At 41.0% G+C, this 16,875-nt stretch overlaps 1 protein-coding gene across 4 annotated transcripts in view; it reads right to left on the reverse strand.

Annotated features, from left to right (window-relative positions):
- Positions 1-16,875, reverse strand: part of RPAP1 (RNA polymerase II associated protein 1) — a 42,797-nt gene that overhangs the window by 13,014 nt on the left and 12,908 nt on the right. For all 4 annotated transcript variants that reach the window (XM_032990099.2, XM_032990100.2, XM_032990101.2 and 1 more), the window contains 11 exons: positions 15,913-16,119; positions 11,858-11,973; positions 11,343-11,441; positions 10,774-10,875; positions 9,828-9,995; positions 7,337-7,519; positions 5,434-5,568; positions 5,077-5,256; positions 2,945-3,102; positions 2,126-2,305; positions 1,161-1,362 (listed from right to left, as the gene is read on the reverse strand). In XM_032990099.2, coding sequence (XP_032845990.2) covers positions 1,161-1,362; positions 2,126-2,305; positions 2,945-3,102; positions 5,077-5,256; positions 5,434-5,568; positions 7,337-7,519; positions 9,828-9,995; positions 10,774-10,875; positions 11,343-11,441; positions 11,858-11,973; positions 15,913-16,119 — 1,730 coding nt within the window. The remainder of the gene's footprint in view (positions 1-1,160; positions 1,363-2,125; positions 2,306-2,944; positions 3,103-5,076; positions 5,257-5,433; positions 5,569-7,336; positions 7,520-9,827; positions 9,996-10,773; positions 10,876-11,342; positions 11,442-11,857; positions 11,974-15,912; positions 16,120-16,875) is intronic.

Below are 16,875 nucleotides of genomic sequence, written 5' to 3' on the forward strand. Positions count from 1 at the left end.
CTACAGAGGCTGATTAATTTTTTTTTTTTTGCACTAGTCCATTCAAACGTGCTACATGCCATTTTATTTTTATTTTTTTTTAAATCAGATTAGCTAACCACAGGTAGATGACTGAAATTCTTTTTAAGTGAAAATAAAAGAAATCTTATGTCATAGTTCAAGGTCTTAAGAAATTATTTTGTTAGCCACCCTTCTGGAACATCTATAAAAGTTAAAAAGAAATATCTTGGTTATCCTGGTTTTCTAATGCTCAGGACCTAATGACAACATGGGCAGGGTACTACCAGTCTTTGGGGCACTGAAGACATATTTGAAAGATACTGGTGGTTTCCACCCCAGCCACAACTAACAAATTCAGTTGCTTTGGGCAAGTTTCAGAGGAGTTGCAGAAGTGTGAATAATTACAGCTATTAAATTACCCCTACACCTTGAAGACAGCTCTCCCAGGTCAGAACTCGGGCATGTCAGTTGGGCAGTAAAGAGGAAAATTGCATTTATCTTTAGAACATGAATCTTTAAGGTAGCTAAAGACATTATTCTTCAACAGCATCACACTGATGTGTCACCTTCAGAAAACTCTCTTTAAAAGATGGTCCGATACTACAACTGTAACTGGATTACAGAATTTGACCTTGAATGTCAGTGGGGCAGCAAATAAATTTATTGTTTCCTATCCAAAGTTCATACGGCATGACGCTCAATACTTGGTCTTCCAAACAGATTATTGTAGTGTGGCTGTCCACATGTAAACTCTCAGATTACAGCAAATGCGAAAATGTGCAACTCTATTTAGCCCACAAGCAGAAAGGACTGCCAGACTAAATTAGGTCATATTTGCTTCATGCTTTGGATCTCTGCAGTAAATCAGAACAGTCACAGTACTACCACGTGCCTTGAATGAGACTCTGAGCCCAAAGGAAGAACGAACAAGAAAGGAAGATGGCGATATTTGGCACTTCTGATGTGAAGGATCAAGCAGGCTTATTTGACCATAAATGCCATGCAGCCTAGATATGAGCTGTGGTAAGCAAAATCTAGTCCTCAGCTAGATGCCTCAACATCTGTCTTTTTTAGCATTGCCTGCAAGTTCAGGTTTTCAGAGGTAACACACAAACTGATGCTGGTGAGATGAAAAGACAACCTGAATTTTCAGGCCTTACCTGTTGGCTGCAAGCACTGTAATAAACTCCCAAGTAGATCACGTAAGTTGTGGTCAGAGGCTGGAGAGTTTGCCAAGTTTCTGTCTGGGATATCTCCTGGAGAAATTTTTTCAGACTGGTCTCAAGGAAGGGCTGTAAACCTGACACTTGACTCCACACTACTGGAGGAGGTGGAATCTGCTCACTATCTTCTGAGATATTACTGCAACACAATGGAAGAATGACACAGGATAGCAAATATGTCTCAGAAACAATTGCCTCTCTAAATCATAATTTTTAATAGCATGATTTCCAATTACATGTAGTCTGGAAGCAATACCCGACAACAGGCAGTAGGGGAAAAAAACATCTTTGCACATTCCCACAGACCAGACCAAATCAATTTAGGCAGAAAGGACAAATCCAGAATCTACTCATGAAAGCTGATGTTTCTTCACCTGCACTACTCTGTTCTTGAGCTATGCTCAAATTTTACCAGACATGCTACCTCAGTATCCAGCTTTAGTTAACACTTCTTGCTTTTCACCAGAAAAAGTACCTGTATCTTTAGCAAATCCAGCTGCTTTGATGTATATCAAAATCAGCCGCCTCTTAATCTCAACCCATCTTGGTCTCTGCAGAGAAGGTCTTTCCTCCAAATCTCAGGGAGGTTATTTTGTTTTCCCCAAAGGGAAGGTCAAAGAAGTTTCCTAGCTCCTTTCAGCAGAGCACTTGGCCAACATTGCCCTTCTGCCCCATGCTGAATGCAGTTTTTTACTCTTGCCTCTTACCAGGCTAGCAGGTGTAGCTGTCAGACTAGATACCACTTCTGATCTTGTGTTGGAGGGAATACCTATCACTGTGCAGGGATTCACATGTGGGATAGTAAACCATCCAAAATGAAGAGCAAGGTGATAGCCAGGTCTCCAAACCAAAGAGAGGGAGGACTACTCAGATACACAGAACTGGTGACAGAGAAGGACTACCTGCTCAGCTTGGCCTGCAGCTCTGCCGCGTAGCCTGCTGTTTGCGTCACACGTATCAGCAGAGTGACTACTGCTGTAGCTCGCTGGACAGACAACTCAGTCATGGGGCTCTTCCCATGGCAAGTGCTGAGCAACTCGGGCAGGGACTGTAGTATCCTCACCAGCACAGGGTAGAGATCCCTATAGTAAGAATAACAGAACAGATGAGGTTGGAAACGGTGTCTGGAGATGTCCAGTTGGATTTTTGAGTATTTTCAGGGATGGAGAGTCGACAATCTTCCTGCACAATCTGCTCCAGTTTTTGATTACCTTCACAGTAAAATAATTTTTCTTACACTTAAGGGAAATTTCCTCTCTTTCCACTTTGTGTCCACTTCTTGTACTTTCACTTCATACCACTGGAAGAACCTGGTGCTATCTTCTTTATGCCTCCCCACTACATATTTATACATATTGCTAGAATGAGATTATGAGAACCATCACCACCATGAAAATAACAAAAATAGACAGACATGAAAAGAAGGTGACAAAGGAAGAATACTACTGTTCCAAATTAATCTGAACCTACCTAATGCTCTCCCTTCAAGAACTCTGATAATCTCTTGGAAAAATTACTTTTATTTTATTCTTGCTTCCATAGTTGTCAAATTCTCAGCCAGAAACTGTGGGTTTTACAGCAGGAGGCCAGAGAAAGGGAGGTAAGACTCCCTGAAGGGAGTAGAGACTGAGCCTGGAGATCCCTGTATTTGCCCCCTGCAACAGGATGTCCATTTTCTCTATTGTGCCCTCCACCTCCATTTCTCCAGCTTTGGGCTGTACCTGTAGAGATCACAGGCCTGACCATAGCCAGCAGCCACAGCCCACAGCCGGAAAGCTTCGGTGCTTAGCCTGATGGCTTCTTCCCTTGGCAGGAGCAGATCCAGCGGGTCTTCAGCTATAAATCTACTTAACCGACTTTTCATTTCAAAGTTGTTAAGCTGTAAAACAAATAAAGAACAATAAAACAAAGAACGAGCAATAAAAAAAGACAAAGGCATAAGAGACATCAGTTGCATGCATCATTACCTCATTACTCTGACACACCAAAAGAGCTGCAGATTTCAGTTCAGCCCATTCTAAACTCCTCTTGCACTGTTCAGATCTGGTTTTATGTTGTGTAATCTTAAGGAGCATACTACAAACTATCAATAAATGGTCAATGGCTATTAAGAAAGAAGTATTCCAGGAAGGGAAGCCTAGGTGTTTCCTAATCCATTCCTAACTAAAATCAACTACACCTAAATCACTCCTGATGGAGGTTTTTCTAGCCCACATACACTCTTGGTTTGGATGCGGTCTGCAGTATTTAACTGATTTTTTTAAAATATAATCATCCTTCTTTAAGTAGTCATAAACAGAACTCTATTAGTCAAGGTTACATGTAAAGATATATCTTAAGACAAACACTGTATATAAAAGTACTGAATTGATGCTGATATTCTTCCGGGGAGGTTCCGCTAAATGACTTTCAGAGGTCCTACAACCTAAATCTTTCCATGCTTCTGCGTTTGTTTTATAAAAAGGGTACCTCCTGCCTATGACTTTTATAAGATTATAGAATTTTGATGCCTTGGAAATGTTCTGAGGTTATTTTAGTATTGAATTAAGCATGACATGACTCATTTGCAGTTCTCTAGAAATAATTTTTATCCTCCTCAACAACTGGGTATTTTTGCTTAACCATAAAAAAGAGCTTCCCTCTCCCTCTCCCACACATACAAAAGCTTGCATGTGCTCTGTCTAAACAAATGAGATAACAATGTCTTTTTTCACAACACAAGGACATATTATAGATAATTTAAAATTCAAATACTTTAGAGACATCTTGTAGGGAAATCAGTGTACACCAGCAAGAAAGCAAAGGAGCTGATGAATCAAACTATGAATTCTGACACCCCTCCTACAAAACAGAGGGCAAAGTCAAATTTACTTCCAGAGGAAGAATTTTGTTGTTGTTAGCTAAAATAATTCCTACATAGATGACTGGTTTTGTTTTTTATCATCTTCCATTCCTGTGTCTAAGTGCCTGTAACAAGCCACATCAGAGTGCAACAGAAGCAAAGCCCAAGTGGCAAGAACCTTGTGAGCAATTTTTGCATACCTTGAAACACCTGGAGTATACAAAGCCTGAAATAGAGTAAAATTCAAAGATTTTCTATTATGTTCCTAGCACCACTTACAGCCTTTACATATCCCAGCATCCGTTATCAGCACATTATTCTATGTGTTTTATAGCACAGACTGGTGTTAGCAATTTCCTGGATGGCAATTTATTAGATGCCTTTAACGATACTGAACCAAAAACCCTAGAGGTGCTCATTGCGCTATGATGGGTGCTACGTTATGCATTTATAGCACCAGTGTGATGACCTATATGAGTGAATGCAATTACCTCTGAAGTGAAAAACCTTTCCAGAAGTAGATAAAACGAGTTAGAAATACTGACAAATGACCTCAGAGTTATTAAGACAAATTAACGGCAGGGAAGTTCAACAAGGGTTGCAAAACACAAGGATAGCAATTAAATCTCTGGTTTATACAGTCCTAAGCTGCCTATCACTGGAACATGGGAGAGTACAGAGCATCACACGCCAATGTGTGCTCTAAATATTTGTTACTGGTTAGTATCACTGAGCTGTGCTATGTCATTTTGCATAACTGCGCTACGTAAAACAAAAAAAAATGGCATAGAAAAGCTTGAGACAGCTCTTCTGCTGGTATACAGCAGAAGGCATCATTATTATGATGCTGTCAACAATTCCTGCAAAACTCATACATGCACCTTCTTCACAACAATTATTTCAGCTTCAGCTCAGAGTCACCTCCAATTAATCTTCTATCTTTACTCTGAAATTAAGGCATAGAGAACAAAGGCCCCAGCCATCAGAAAAGTTTTTCTGAGAATCACTCACCAGCCTGGCTGTTGCATTTCGGCCTCCAGATGCCAACACTCTGATGAACTTCATAGCAGTGGCGCAAGCAACTCCATGGAGGCTGGTGAGTAAACAACCTGGTTCAGCCACCTGGGGATCCCACTGAGTAGGGAGAAACTCCCTGACAATGGTCTCAATCAACCGAGGACAGTCAAGCAGCTGCAGAGAAACAGCAGGCAGCACAAATAACTGAAGGTATGCAATTATGCAGACATGCAGAAGACATGCAAAACACAGAAGCTTGTCTGACCCCTTGCCATAACTTTACCTGCTTCTTTCTTCCCTTTTCAAACATTTCTCTACCATTCCCAAGCTCCTGTGCAGTGGGAGATTTACCTGGATGCATGCTTCAGAGGAGTGCCTTGCTATGTGAGTAAGAATGTGGAGTATATCCAGCACTACTGTTGGAACAGGTCGTACCACCTCCAGGATGTACCTCAGCCGGTGCTGGATCCGTGTCTTCAAAAGTCCCTGAAAGGAAAAAAAAAAAAAAAAAAATTCCATTATGCTCTTAACAATTGCTCTCTGAACTGCAGTTGCTGGAAGACCAAAGCAGATTCAATTACATCTTCTGTAGAGAGACAGTTTTAAAAGTACCGGTGGGGAAGCAAAGAAATAAGTTTCCGCAGATTTGCCAGTATGCTAGCAAATGAGCAAGAGTTAGCTTGAGAGAGTAGGAATAACTGAACTTCTGTTCAGAATCAGACCACTGGTGGGGTTTGGATACTTGTGTCTTCCAGAGTATGAAACTGTAAGTAACAGGGGATAGGAAAATAACCTTCCCTACACAGGACTGCTAAAACTTCATGTGGCTGAAAAGGGTGCTCATGCTCTTTGAATCATTTTGGCTAGACACCACCTCCAGCTAATGCAGCACTCTGTCTGATAGCACCTGTCGTGTCACAGAAAGCTGACAGAAGTAGAGAACATTATGAAATTCTATTTTGCAGTAGGAAAAGAGACATGCAGAGAGATGATGAGATTTTTACTTCACGGTTCAGAGTAGAAGACCATGACTGGTGGCGGTGCAAGGACACAAATCTTCAGTTTAAGTGACAGCATTATGCAGTCCTAATTCTGGGAAAAGGCAACTCCGTAACACCTGAATTAGTAGTACTGATACTCTTTAAAAGTTGCAGCCAAGCAAGGTTGTAGTTCTAGGCCTGACTGAATTCAGGTGCTAGTTTAAATACTCCTTTTCCAACTGTGTGGAGTATTTGTGTTCTAACAGCTAATAACCAGGTGTGAAATGGAATTTCACAACTGGAACAGTAGGAGAATTTTATCCCAAATATCTTCTGAGTTCAGGCCACTTGGAACAAGTTAAAACCCATTATGCTGAACCACACAACTGTTTCCAGAATCAAAAACTGATCTCATGTCTTCTATCTACACCTCTTCTGTTAAGCTTTTTGAACAGTGTCACCTACATCTGAGATCACGAAGCCTCTAAACAAAACAAGATGCCAAAGTACAGCAATTCATTTGCCCAGTGAAGCTTTCAACAAAGTGCCATTGGAACGGAGGCTCAAACACATGGACTAAGTGATGGGATCACAGGTTTTAACAATTGCAGCAGGCAGGAGAGTTCCATCAGCTCCACCAAGGCTGAGTTTGAGAGAACAAAAATTGATATTTTCAGATCTCATATCAGGAATGTGGTATTCGGCTTAAATATGTGAGGAATTCCTTACAAATGCTGTAACTCTGCAACTGAGAAATGCAAATATGAAGAATGAAATCAGGGAAATGCTAAGTAGCCACCTTCTGTCAAATACAAAAAGAATGTCATTGTACAAATCTAACTAGTTCTGAACTATCTAGCTGTAATGCTCATGTTTAACTTCTGTAAAGTGCATACAAACACTTTAATAATGGATGGAACCTTTTCACTTTTAGCTCAAGTAAATGAGCTTGAAAATTATGCCTGTATGTAGTCTTTCAGCAAGTCTTACAAGGTCATCAGCGTGCTTGTTGACAATTTCTCTAGAGGAAGTTAGAGATACTTAATGATACTGAATTCACACAGGTCAAGTCTCAACATTTTTAGAGATGAATAAAATCACCCTCACGATAAAATATGAGAGAACAGTAACATCCAACAGCCAGGGAAGAGCTCCAATTCTTGTCCAGAATGTTTTAATAGCATACACAGCAGGGCAGGCTTTTCAACAGCACATACAGCCACTGTGTGGAGCCTATTTTCCTAAAAAGATTTCAGGTCTAGCTCTGTGCTTACCTTCACAACATCGTATCGGGCCACATCTGGATCTGGCTTGTTTTCATCCTTTAATTTTTTATCTTGAGACTTCTCTGTTCCATTTAATTCTTCTTCTTCCTCCTCTTCTTCCTCCTCATTGTTGGGGACAAAGGGGAATGCAGCCATCCCCTGGTACCATGAGAAAGTCCAATCGAGATATTTCTGTAAGGAGAGTAAAAGCACATGCAATTAAATTCTCACAAAAAAAATCATGGAAGACAGAAAATTTTCCAGGATGCTTTTGATTACAAAATGCTTTACTGATTCCCACCTAACCCCAGGAAAACAGGAACACAATAAAGGGTATTCTAAACATGTACAAGCAGAATGCAATGTTTCTTCGGGGAAGTGATTTTAACCCATAACCCACACACACTCGGGAAACCATGAAAAGCAATTACTGTGAGGTGAATTAAATTCTCTACACAGGTAACAGAAATGCAGCTTAACTGAAAAACATTTAAGATAAAAAACGATAATCAGACCAGCAAGGCTCAACAAGTTAAACTGGAATTTGGTATTTATTGGCTCTATTTCCATTTCTGGACCTGTGTGGAACTTAGGTTACATAATACGGAATAGTCATGTAAAAATTCATATGTTAAGATAAAGACTGCCTGATGTATTTGCTCATTTTTGTTTGAACACCCTCAGCTTCAACAAGTAAAAATCCCCTTTTTGGTTCACAGTTAAAGACAGTATCAGATTCTCTCAAGTTCTAGGGCAATGCTGCAATAAGTGAGATTTCAACTCTTCAGAGAGGGGATTGCTCCCATAGCAGACCTGTTTCCCCAAAAATATTTTGGAATAGAAAAGACAGTCAAATTGAACGCTTGCACTCCTTAATAACTGCTTTAAATTTCCATTTCCTGAGCTGCCAATCAGAAATAACTACCACATTAGTCAGAAAGGAAGTGTTAGACTTCAACTAAAGCCTGAGCTGTTTTGAAAAATTTCAAATGCAAATGCCAAGGAAGGACAAGTTATTAAGAGACATGAAAAAAAAAAGGTGGCGATATTAAAAAAAGTTGGCAAGTGAATGACATGGTCAGAAGAGGCCTGACTTTAGGAGATGAAGCTGAGTCCATATGGAATACAGTTTGGGACTGTAGCTTTCCTTCCACCAAAAGAACAAAAAGCACAAGCCACAGTACTTTGGTCATCAAAGGAAACAGAGAGAAAGGTGGTTCCTTCCCACAGCCATTGATGAATGAACAGAATTCTTTAGACAGAGCAATTTTTATGTGTGTTGATCTTCTGCATTTATAGTGGGGATAAATCCTGTTTGTCTTACAAATCCTGAAGCAAAAGGCTAGACTCCCAGCCCTGTCCCTTCCTCACAGACCTTTTGAAACTCAGCAGCACAGGACTCTAGGACTCTCCAAATGAGAAAAATATACTGACAGAGCACTCACAGTGCTCCTTTTGGCACTGAGAGAGTCAGCAATCCTCACTTATACAAGACATCACACCACAGGCTTTAATCTGAGAATCAGAGCACTGCATATGGTTATAAACCAGAGTAATATCAGAAAAAAAAGGAAAGCACATTAAGAAGCTGATTCATAGTATTAATTACCTACCATGGGTGGGCAGGACTCATCTAGCAGAACACCATTAAACTCATAGCTTAGAAAAGGAGCAGGATGTGGAGAGAGATAAGCTAGTCCTTCATGTCTATTGCCTCCCCACTAGAGATAGCTCTAGAGGCCTGAGAGAAGTTGCAGGGGGTTTCTTGAGATCTACCCACTCTTCTCTATCACCAGCCCCTTTGCAGTCTGCCACGGGAGCAGCTCTCACGGAAGCAACTTGAAAGACAGCCCACAGCATGCTTTGCCTATAATGGACTGCCTATGTCCAACCAGGAAGACATCTTAATCTTGCTGCTCAGGGCTCTCCAGTATCTCTGAACAGAAATTTCAACCTTCTAACAGGAGAAAAAGCATGAAGGAGAAGATAGACACATGAGAATGTGAAATTAGGTATTTATCAGTGTAAGAAATGCACATGGGAACAGGAGAAAATGGACAATGAGAGAAGGAAAATCGCATCATCATGAGGCATAAAAGAAAGGAAAGTGAATATTCAATCTGTTCAGAAGGAGGAAAGCTATAAAATGAGAAGGCAACAACGTAAGAGGCCATATTAAAAAAAATAAATTATAGACACACATTAGTAGTGGCCTGATGTAGATTGTAAAGATGTCAAAACAAAAAGAACCGCAACAGCCTGCACTGAATTTAATCATGGGCCAGAGCTAATTCAGAGAGGAGAAAAGACGTCTGAATCTACCAAACTGGGATAACACACTCCCTTGTCTGTCCCAAAGCACAGCAATGGCATTCTATTGACCATTAAGCTAACCCATCAAGCAAGCCTTTGTTCAAGCTACTTACCACGTCTTCTCATTCCAATGCCTGTAAACAGCTCAGCATGAATTCAAACCCAGGCACTTAATAACTGGTCTCACCTCATCATCGAGTGACACCAGCAGAGCCCGGAGAGCACCAACAGATGCTGCCATGACATTATCCACTGCATCATCCAGTGAGAAGCGCAGCAAGAAGAGAAACCCAGCATCAAGCAGCAGACGCAGAATGCTGCCCTTCAAGGAGGAAGCAAACTCTCCAGCCCTGGCCTGAAATATAAGCCACACAGCGCCAGTGTTAAAGTTGTCTCATTTCAACTGGATACATCTCAACATTCGGTGTGTTTACCTCCTCCCATATCTACTGTCAAGCAGCTAAACCGTGTGCAAGGTTTTTTTCCTTTATTTTCTTCTCCTTTCATTCTAGAGAGGCACACAACTCTAGTTCTTTAATGCAGGACACCTTTCTTTCTAATGCCTGAGGCCATCTTCTTACTTCACCCTGGTCTTCCCCATTGTTCTCAAGATCAAAGTTTCTTCTTCTCTGCCTCCACTGCTATTGGAGGAAAGGTTAGCACTTCCCTCAAGAGTCAGGTGGAAATGTGCACAGAAGTAAATACTCAATTTGCTTTATGCTATTGGCACATCGCTCTATGAGTAGGTTGGTTCATTCTCACCTCCTACAAAAAAGCACATCATGAAGCTGGCTCAAACAGGAGTGGAAGGGTCATTGCCAAGGATAGGTTTGTCACAAAAGTAACACCAAAAAAATAACTTGTGCCCAAAGCAAAAACAGAACTGAAGTTGCAGCACTGCTGCTGAACAACGTTTGGAAGCATCTCCCTCCAGAGAAACCTGAAACTCAGTTAGGTCCCAACATCTACCTTTTCTAACAGTAAGGAGATCCTCAGTGAAAAAGAATGCCCTGCCAGCAATTTTGCTCACCTTCATTGAATAGTAGAAAGCAAACAACTAATACCACAAAATCTGGACCCCGATCCCCATAATTCAAGTTTCTAGTGTAAGAACTCCATGGAAAGTGACTTACCTTTTGAACAATACGACCCAAGACCTGTAGAGCCAGTGTCCTCTGTTGAATAACTTGGCTGCGAGACAAATGAAAGAGCTCTTGGAGGGAATAACCAGCCCTCTGAATGGGGGGGAGGAAAAAAAAAATAAACCAAACAACAAAACCACAAAACCACTAAGCTATAGGTAAGAACAGGCCCCTTACAATAAGATTAACTGTAAAATGCTACATAACAGGAGATTAACTGCACTGCAATGTTGTTTGCTGCTTTGTGGCAATTGCAAAGGAGATTCTAGTCATTGATGCAACAGGATAAAACTGAACTTCTTAAGAAAAGGATTTATGTGCACATTTTTCCAACACCACAGATCCTCAATGGCATTAAAGAGAAAAAGCATTAATGGAGCTTACTGAAAGTAAAGCAGCTAATGCATGCTGACCCAATTTCTCTTCAAGAGCTTGTTTCAAAAGAAAATCACCCATCCACACTTTCCTAAGGTTTTTGTCACTAAAAAAAACCTTGACACAAAATGAGTCTGCCAAATCAAACACCAAACACGGAAATGGGTGTGCTATACCATACCTACCTCTGCCTCTTCTCCATGGTGATGCAGACCTAGATGTGTCGGTAAATCAGCATCTGCAGGAATCAATTCTCCTTTTAAACTGAAACGAGCTTGCATTCCCTACAACAAAAGTGTGGAGGGAGAAAAAGATTATTTCTATTGTCTTCAAATCCATTCATCACTTAAAATACCATTTCTTACATCAACTGCTGGAAGGTGAAAAATCCCACAGGTCAAGCCTCAAATTCTTAAAAAAAAAAAATATACTCCTCTCTTCCCTTTTTTCTTAGCTTTCAGACCTGCTTCATCCCAGATTACAGCTGATAGACTCTCACTTCCTAGAGTTCTTGAGCACTACAGACTGACTTGACGACGAATCATCCCACCCTGTGGAAGAAACTGGAGAATCTCTCAGCCCGAAGAAGTCTTACAAATTGAGTACCCAGAGGACTAGCCTTTGAAGCCTTCTAAACTGTTACTGTTGAGAAGCATGATCCAGACGCAAACATGAAAAATATCAGTTTCTGCTTTCAAACCTTTCTGGTTTTCTTCTGTCGGAGTGAAGGCAAATCCTTCATCCATTCCAGCTTCTCAAACTCCACATTGTCCATGTGAATCCATTCCTTCTTAGGCTTCACAGGCAGATCATCACCTTTGGGGGGGGGGGGGAGCAGAAAAATAGCAGTCTTACCTTCCAAGGCAGAGATGAAGAAAATACTATTCTCTCTTTGCCAACCTACTTGGCTTAAAGACTGCATCAAATATAAGATTCATGTAAAGTAAGAAGAAAACAATTTTCAAACTGACTGTTGGCTGATGCATAAACATCAAAGGTTTAAAGCTATTTTCATCTTTCATGAGAGCTAGAAGAGGAAGTAAACAGCACTCTAATGAAATTCACAGACAAGGCTAATTTGGGAGAAGTTGAACAGAAGTCAGGGCACAAATAATCACAGAATCATAGAACGGTTTGGGTTGGAAAGGACCTTAGAGATCACCTAGTCCCAACCCCCGTGCCCCGGGCAGGGCCCCCTTCCCCCAGCCCAGGGGGCTCCCAGCCCCGTCCAACCTGGCCTTGAACCCTCCCAGGGAGGGGGCAGCCACAGCTGCTCTGGGCACCCTGGGCCAGCGCCTCACCACCCTCGCAGGGAAGAATTTCTTCCTTATATCTAATCTAAATCTGCCCTCCTTCAGTTTAAAATGGTTACCCCTTGTCCTATCCCTACACACCCCAACAAAGAGTCCCTCCTCCCCATCTTTCACGTAGCCCTTTAAGTACCAGGCGGCAAATAAGGCAAAGTGATCAGAACCAGGGCAGAAAATTAGCATCAGCCCTACTTTTGAGAAAGCAAACTAATATCATCCAAGGATGGGGAGGTGTTAGAGATGTGAAATGATTCAGAAGTATTGATGCAGAGAGATACAAGCAAATTATTGGAAGCCAGTATGATTTCAGCTTAGATACACTGGACAGAGCACAAGCACTACTATTCGTGCTTTTGTCGCATTTGCAACACTGCTCTTCATTCTGTGTCCCCCTCTAAAGGCTTGAGGAGATCAGCTTGGAAAGAAAAGATCAAAACAGCTGAAAATTTACACAGCTTGCCTGAGGAACAGCTCAGTGGGGAAACCAAACAGTTGAATAAGAATTTCAAAGGTGCAAGAACTAAAGGAAGAAATTACTGATTTAACTTTATAAAGTGCTTTGACTAGAAGAATTTGATAAACAAGACGTTTGTGCCTGACATCACAAGAGTTGCCCTAGGAAGAAGGCAGGTCAGCACATGGAAGAACTTCACAAGTGAAGGGATGGGAGAAATGTAACTGGACATGATCTGAACACTAGGACAGATAATGCTTTGCTACTAGGATACTATCCCATACCAGCACGAGACCAGATGAGCTAAGAAATCTTTGCTATCTCAAGAAAAATCAGACATAAGGACAGGAAGAGACAGCCTGAGGGCATGAAAAGCAGCAGCATCACTCCTGCTGGAGCAGCCCAGAACTCATTTGCACTGCAGCTATTAATATAGTGCTCTGGTCTTCTCTTGCAAGGAACAATGAGTCCCACTGAGATGCTCTTCTTTCATCAGATCTTTTCCTCCTGATAACTGGCCTGAAACCTAACCTTTTACTTTCCTCCAATTAGCAGATAAACTTTCAGGAAGGGCACTCATCCTTTCTAGGATGAAGCTTCACCCTTATGATCTCTGTGGTATTGAGCCAGGCAAGGAACCAAGCACAGAGTTATCTTCCTCAGCCAGAAAGCTGTTCCACAGAATTTCAGCCAAAGGCTCAGCACACATTTTAACTGAAGAGAAGGGAAAAGCATCTGAAATGTAAGAAAGTGGAATGTTTGTGGGTGGTAGGTGCAAAACCAGAGGAAATAAAATCAGAAGAAAAATGAAATTTATTGACATTTGTAACTCAACAAATTGCTTTCTCCATTAATCGCTACATTGATAGGGTTGAGACAGTCATTCTATGAATAGGATTACGCAGATTACCACCAGCCCTTAGTATTATGATCTTGTCAACAAGAAAAGATGCATATATATTCCAAGGCATCAGCAGATTGTTCAGTTACTGAGAAATCCCTTTACAGAAACACAAGCTGACAATGTGAACGCAACATTTGCACTAAACTTTTTCAGACTTGGATTATATTAAAGGCCACCATGCAACCTATTTTCTGCTTTGCTTACCCTTTTGTCTTGGTGCCAGAATTTACTTTTCCATTTGATAAGATTACAAGTTGCTGGATAAAGGCTTCTCCATCTTGTTTATTAGAAACAGTAGCCTTTTATCTCATTAGAGAGACAGGTTTGACTTTTGAGCAATCTCACTGCTCTGTGTCATCATCCTCTCCCTAGGTAAATTCAGAATAACCACTTCTGCTAGGTTATTCATGAGGAGTTTACTTTTGAGCACAAACAGATGCAAAATCCCAACACTAAGTGCTAATGTCAAATTAATATTTTACATCTCCTGTTGGCCAAGATGGGCTGCAGGCATAGACTCAGGTGATGGAAAGGCTTCCCTTGGTTTTATAACTATGTTTCAGCTCATCCTTTCTTTGTTATTTCAAATATCCTGGGAAAACTCTTCTCCTTTCCTGTGCAGTCTTCCATGGGAAGCAAAAGTTGTCAGCATACGACGCTCTGAACACTGAGCTACTCCCAAAAGCACTACTACAATCTTGTTCAGCCTTTACAGGCTGAACAACCCACTTCTATTGCTGCCAGGCTGGTAAAAGAATGTCACTTAACCTGGTGCTATTTGTGCACTCGATTGTTCTGGAACTAAAAAGAACTAAAAATAGTCCTTTTGATTAAGAAGGATTCATGAAAAAGTAAAACTTGGGGAGAAACAGCAAAAGGACTGTTCGGTGAAGTGTTTTCCTCAATAACAGGATAATCAGCTTTCCTTCTCCTGCACGTGTACACACACATATACTCACAGACTCATCCCTCTCATCAAGAAAATTGTAAACGGTTGTTATCTCTTACAAACACCAAGCTGAAATCCAGGAGTGACTCAGAGACCTCTTTAATCAGTCTGCGCGTTGCACTGAGACACAAAGAATGCATCAGAAGAGAGGATCAAAAGATGGAGAAAGCCAAAAATTGACATGAAATTGGGGGAGAAGCATGCTAACAAGGGAGAAACATGCTATGAACAAAAATGTGGGGAAGATGACAATGGGAGCCTAAAATCCCAACAGAGAGAAAAGGCTGAAGAAAAAACTGCAGTGAGAAAAGCAACAATAAGAGCAGCAGAAGCTTAAGAGGAAAACACTTATTTTCTCTGCCATGAGAATATATAGGTTGCTCTAGCTGCTGGGGATAAAGCAGCTTTCTCCTCATACAGGCATATATTGAGTATTAAAGAGTTCTGTCATAAGAGCTCTGTACAATTCTTCCAAAAAATCAGAACAACACTCTACACCTTAATACTTTCATCCATCCACAGCACAAAGAACAGAACTGTATTCTGTGGAAATCACCACGTGGGCTCTGAGATACAAAGCAGAGAGTGGGGCTATCAGGAGCAGTGTCACGAGACATACATGCACTATAGGAGCAATTTCCCTGAAGTGAGATTGATTGTCATCTCCATGCTATCCTGTGAGCAAATCACTAACTCTTACCTACCCAACACCCTCTTGTCCCCAACCAGTCCCAGTTAAAAGAAATTATTCAAGCAGCAGCTGAATCTCACTACCACACTCTTCTGTTTCCCTGTTCACGCAACTGAACAGAAAAGCAATGCTGCCTAGTTTTTCTATTTTAACACATTTTCCCTTTAGAGATCTCAGAGCAAATTCCAAAAAGAAAGCAAGACCTCTCACTGAAGAGCTCACCTCCGTTACATAGAGTATCACCCCTCTAATCTACGGAGCCCAACTACAAATAACAGAGATGTTCTTTCTTGAACCCAAAATATATGTATTTTTTAAAAATCATGATAAAATTCTGAGTTGGATAATTAACAAAGTGTCACATCAATCCCATTTGGATCGACGCAAACACCATACAAACCTTACATTTATGTTCACAACATTAACAACACACACTTTGGTTCTTACCTGCGATTTCTAGCTTCGTGTTTTCTTCCTTCCTTACAGATTCTTCCAGACCTGACTCCTGCATGAAAAGAGATGATCCTACACCATGCTGAGCCATAGGCAGAGATTCCACAAACTCCTCCGTTTTGTTCTGTTCCATTTTTAATTCCTTTTTCTGGCCTTCACTGCCACTACGTCGTGACTTTAAGAAAGCAACTAAACCGGAATCTGCAAGTATTGACAACGAGACAGACAGAGAAGTGACAGAAAGTCTCAAAATACTTGATAAGCCTATAGCTCCTGCTATTTTTGTTTTAGCCTTTTCATTCCCATTCCACATGCCCTCTTATTTTGAACCAACTGTCGCTCCTTTTTAAACTGAGGCATTTAACTGCTTTATGACCTCTTGAGCACATAAGCTGGGTACAACTGACAGGTGCGGCGACACCAGAGAAGGAGCTGATAAATGTCTTTCAAGGTAAAGCAACCACAAAAATTCCAGTCATTCTCCCAGCTTACAAAGAAAGAGATAATTGTTTCTTTCCCTATGCTGCCATTGAAAAGGCACATCCAAACAAGACTATCAATTATGCATAGAATTCTAGTCAGGGATTTATGGGGGGAATACAGGCCTGACAGTTTGCCTACCTTGCCCATGCACTGCTCAGGGGCATCAATCTGAACACTATGTGAATACATGGAACTGACATCACAGAAAGAATTACCTGCTCTTTATTGAACTGCACCAGAGCTGTGGTGTATGGTCTAAATATTATGTTAGGAAAAGGAGATCTTGTTCGTTCTGAACTGATTCCCCATCCTGAGAATCAATTATGGTCTGATAACATTCAAAAAACAGACATGGCCATTCTCCTCATGCTCTGGAGGAGAGAAGAAATGTTTGGGAAGTAGGGGTGTTTTGAAGGACAGATAATATTCTTATGGTTCTAAAATAGGAAAATGTCAGATGGTCATCATTTTACT

Source organism: Tyto alba, unplaced genomic scaffold (genome assembly GCF_018691265.1).
Source record: "Tyto alba isolate M040663 unplaced genomic scaffold, T.alba_DEE_v4.0 Super-Scaffold_18, whole genome shotgun sequence".
Taxonomy (NCBI): Eukaryota; Metazoa; Chordata; class Aves; order Strigiformes; family Tytonidae; genus Tyto; species Tyto alba.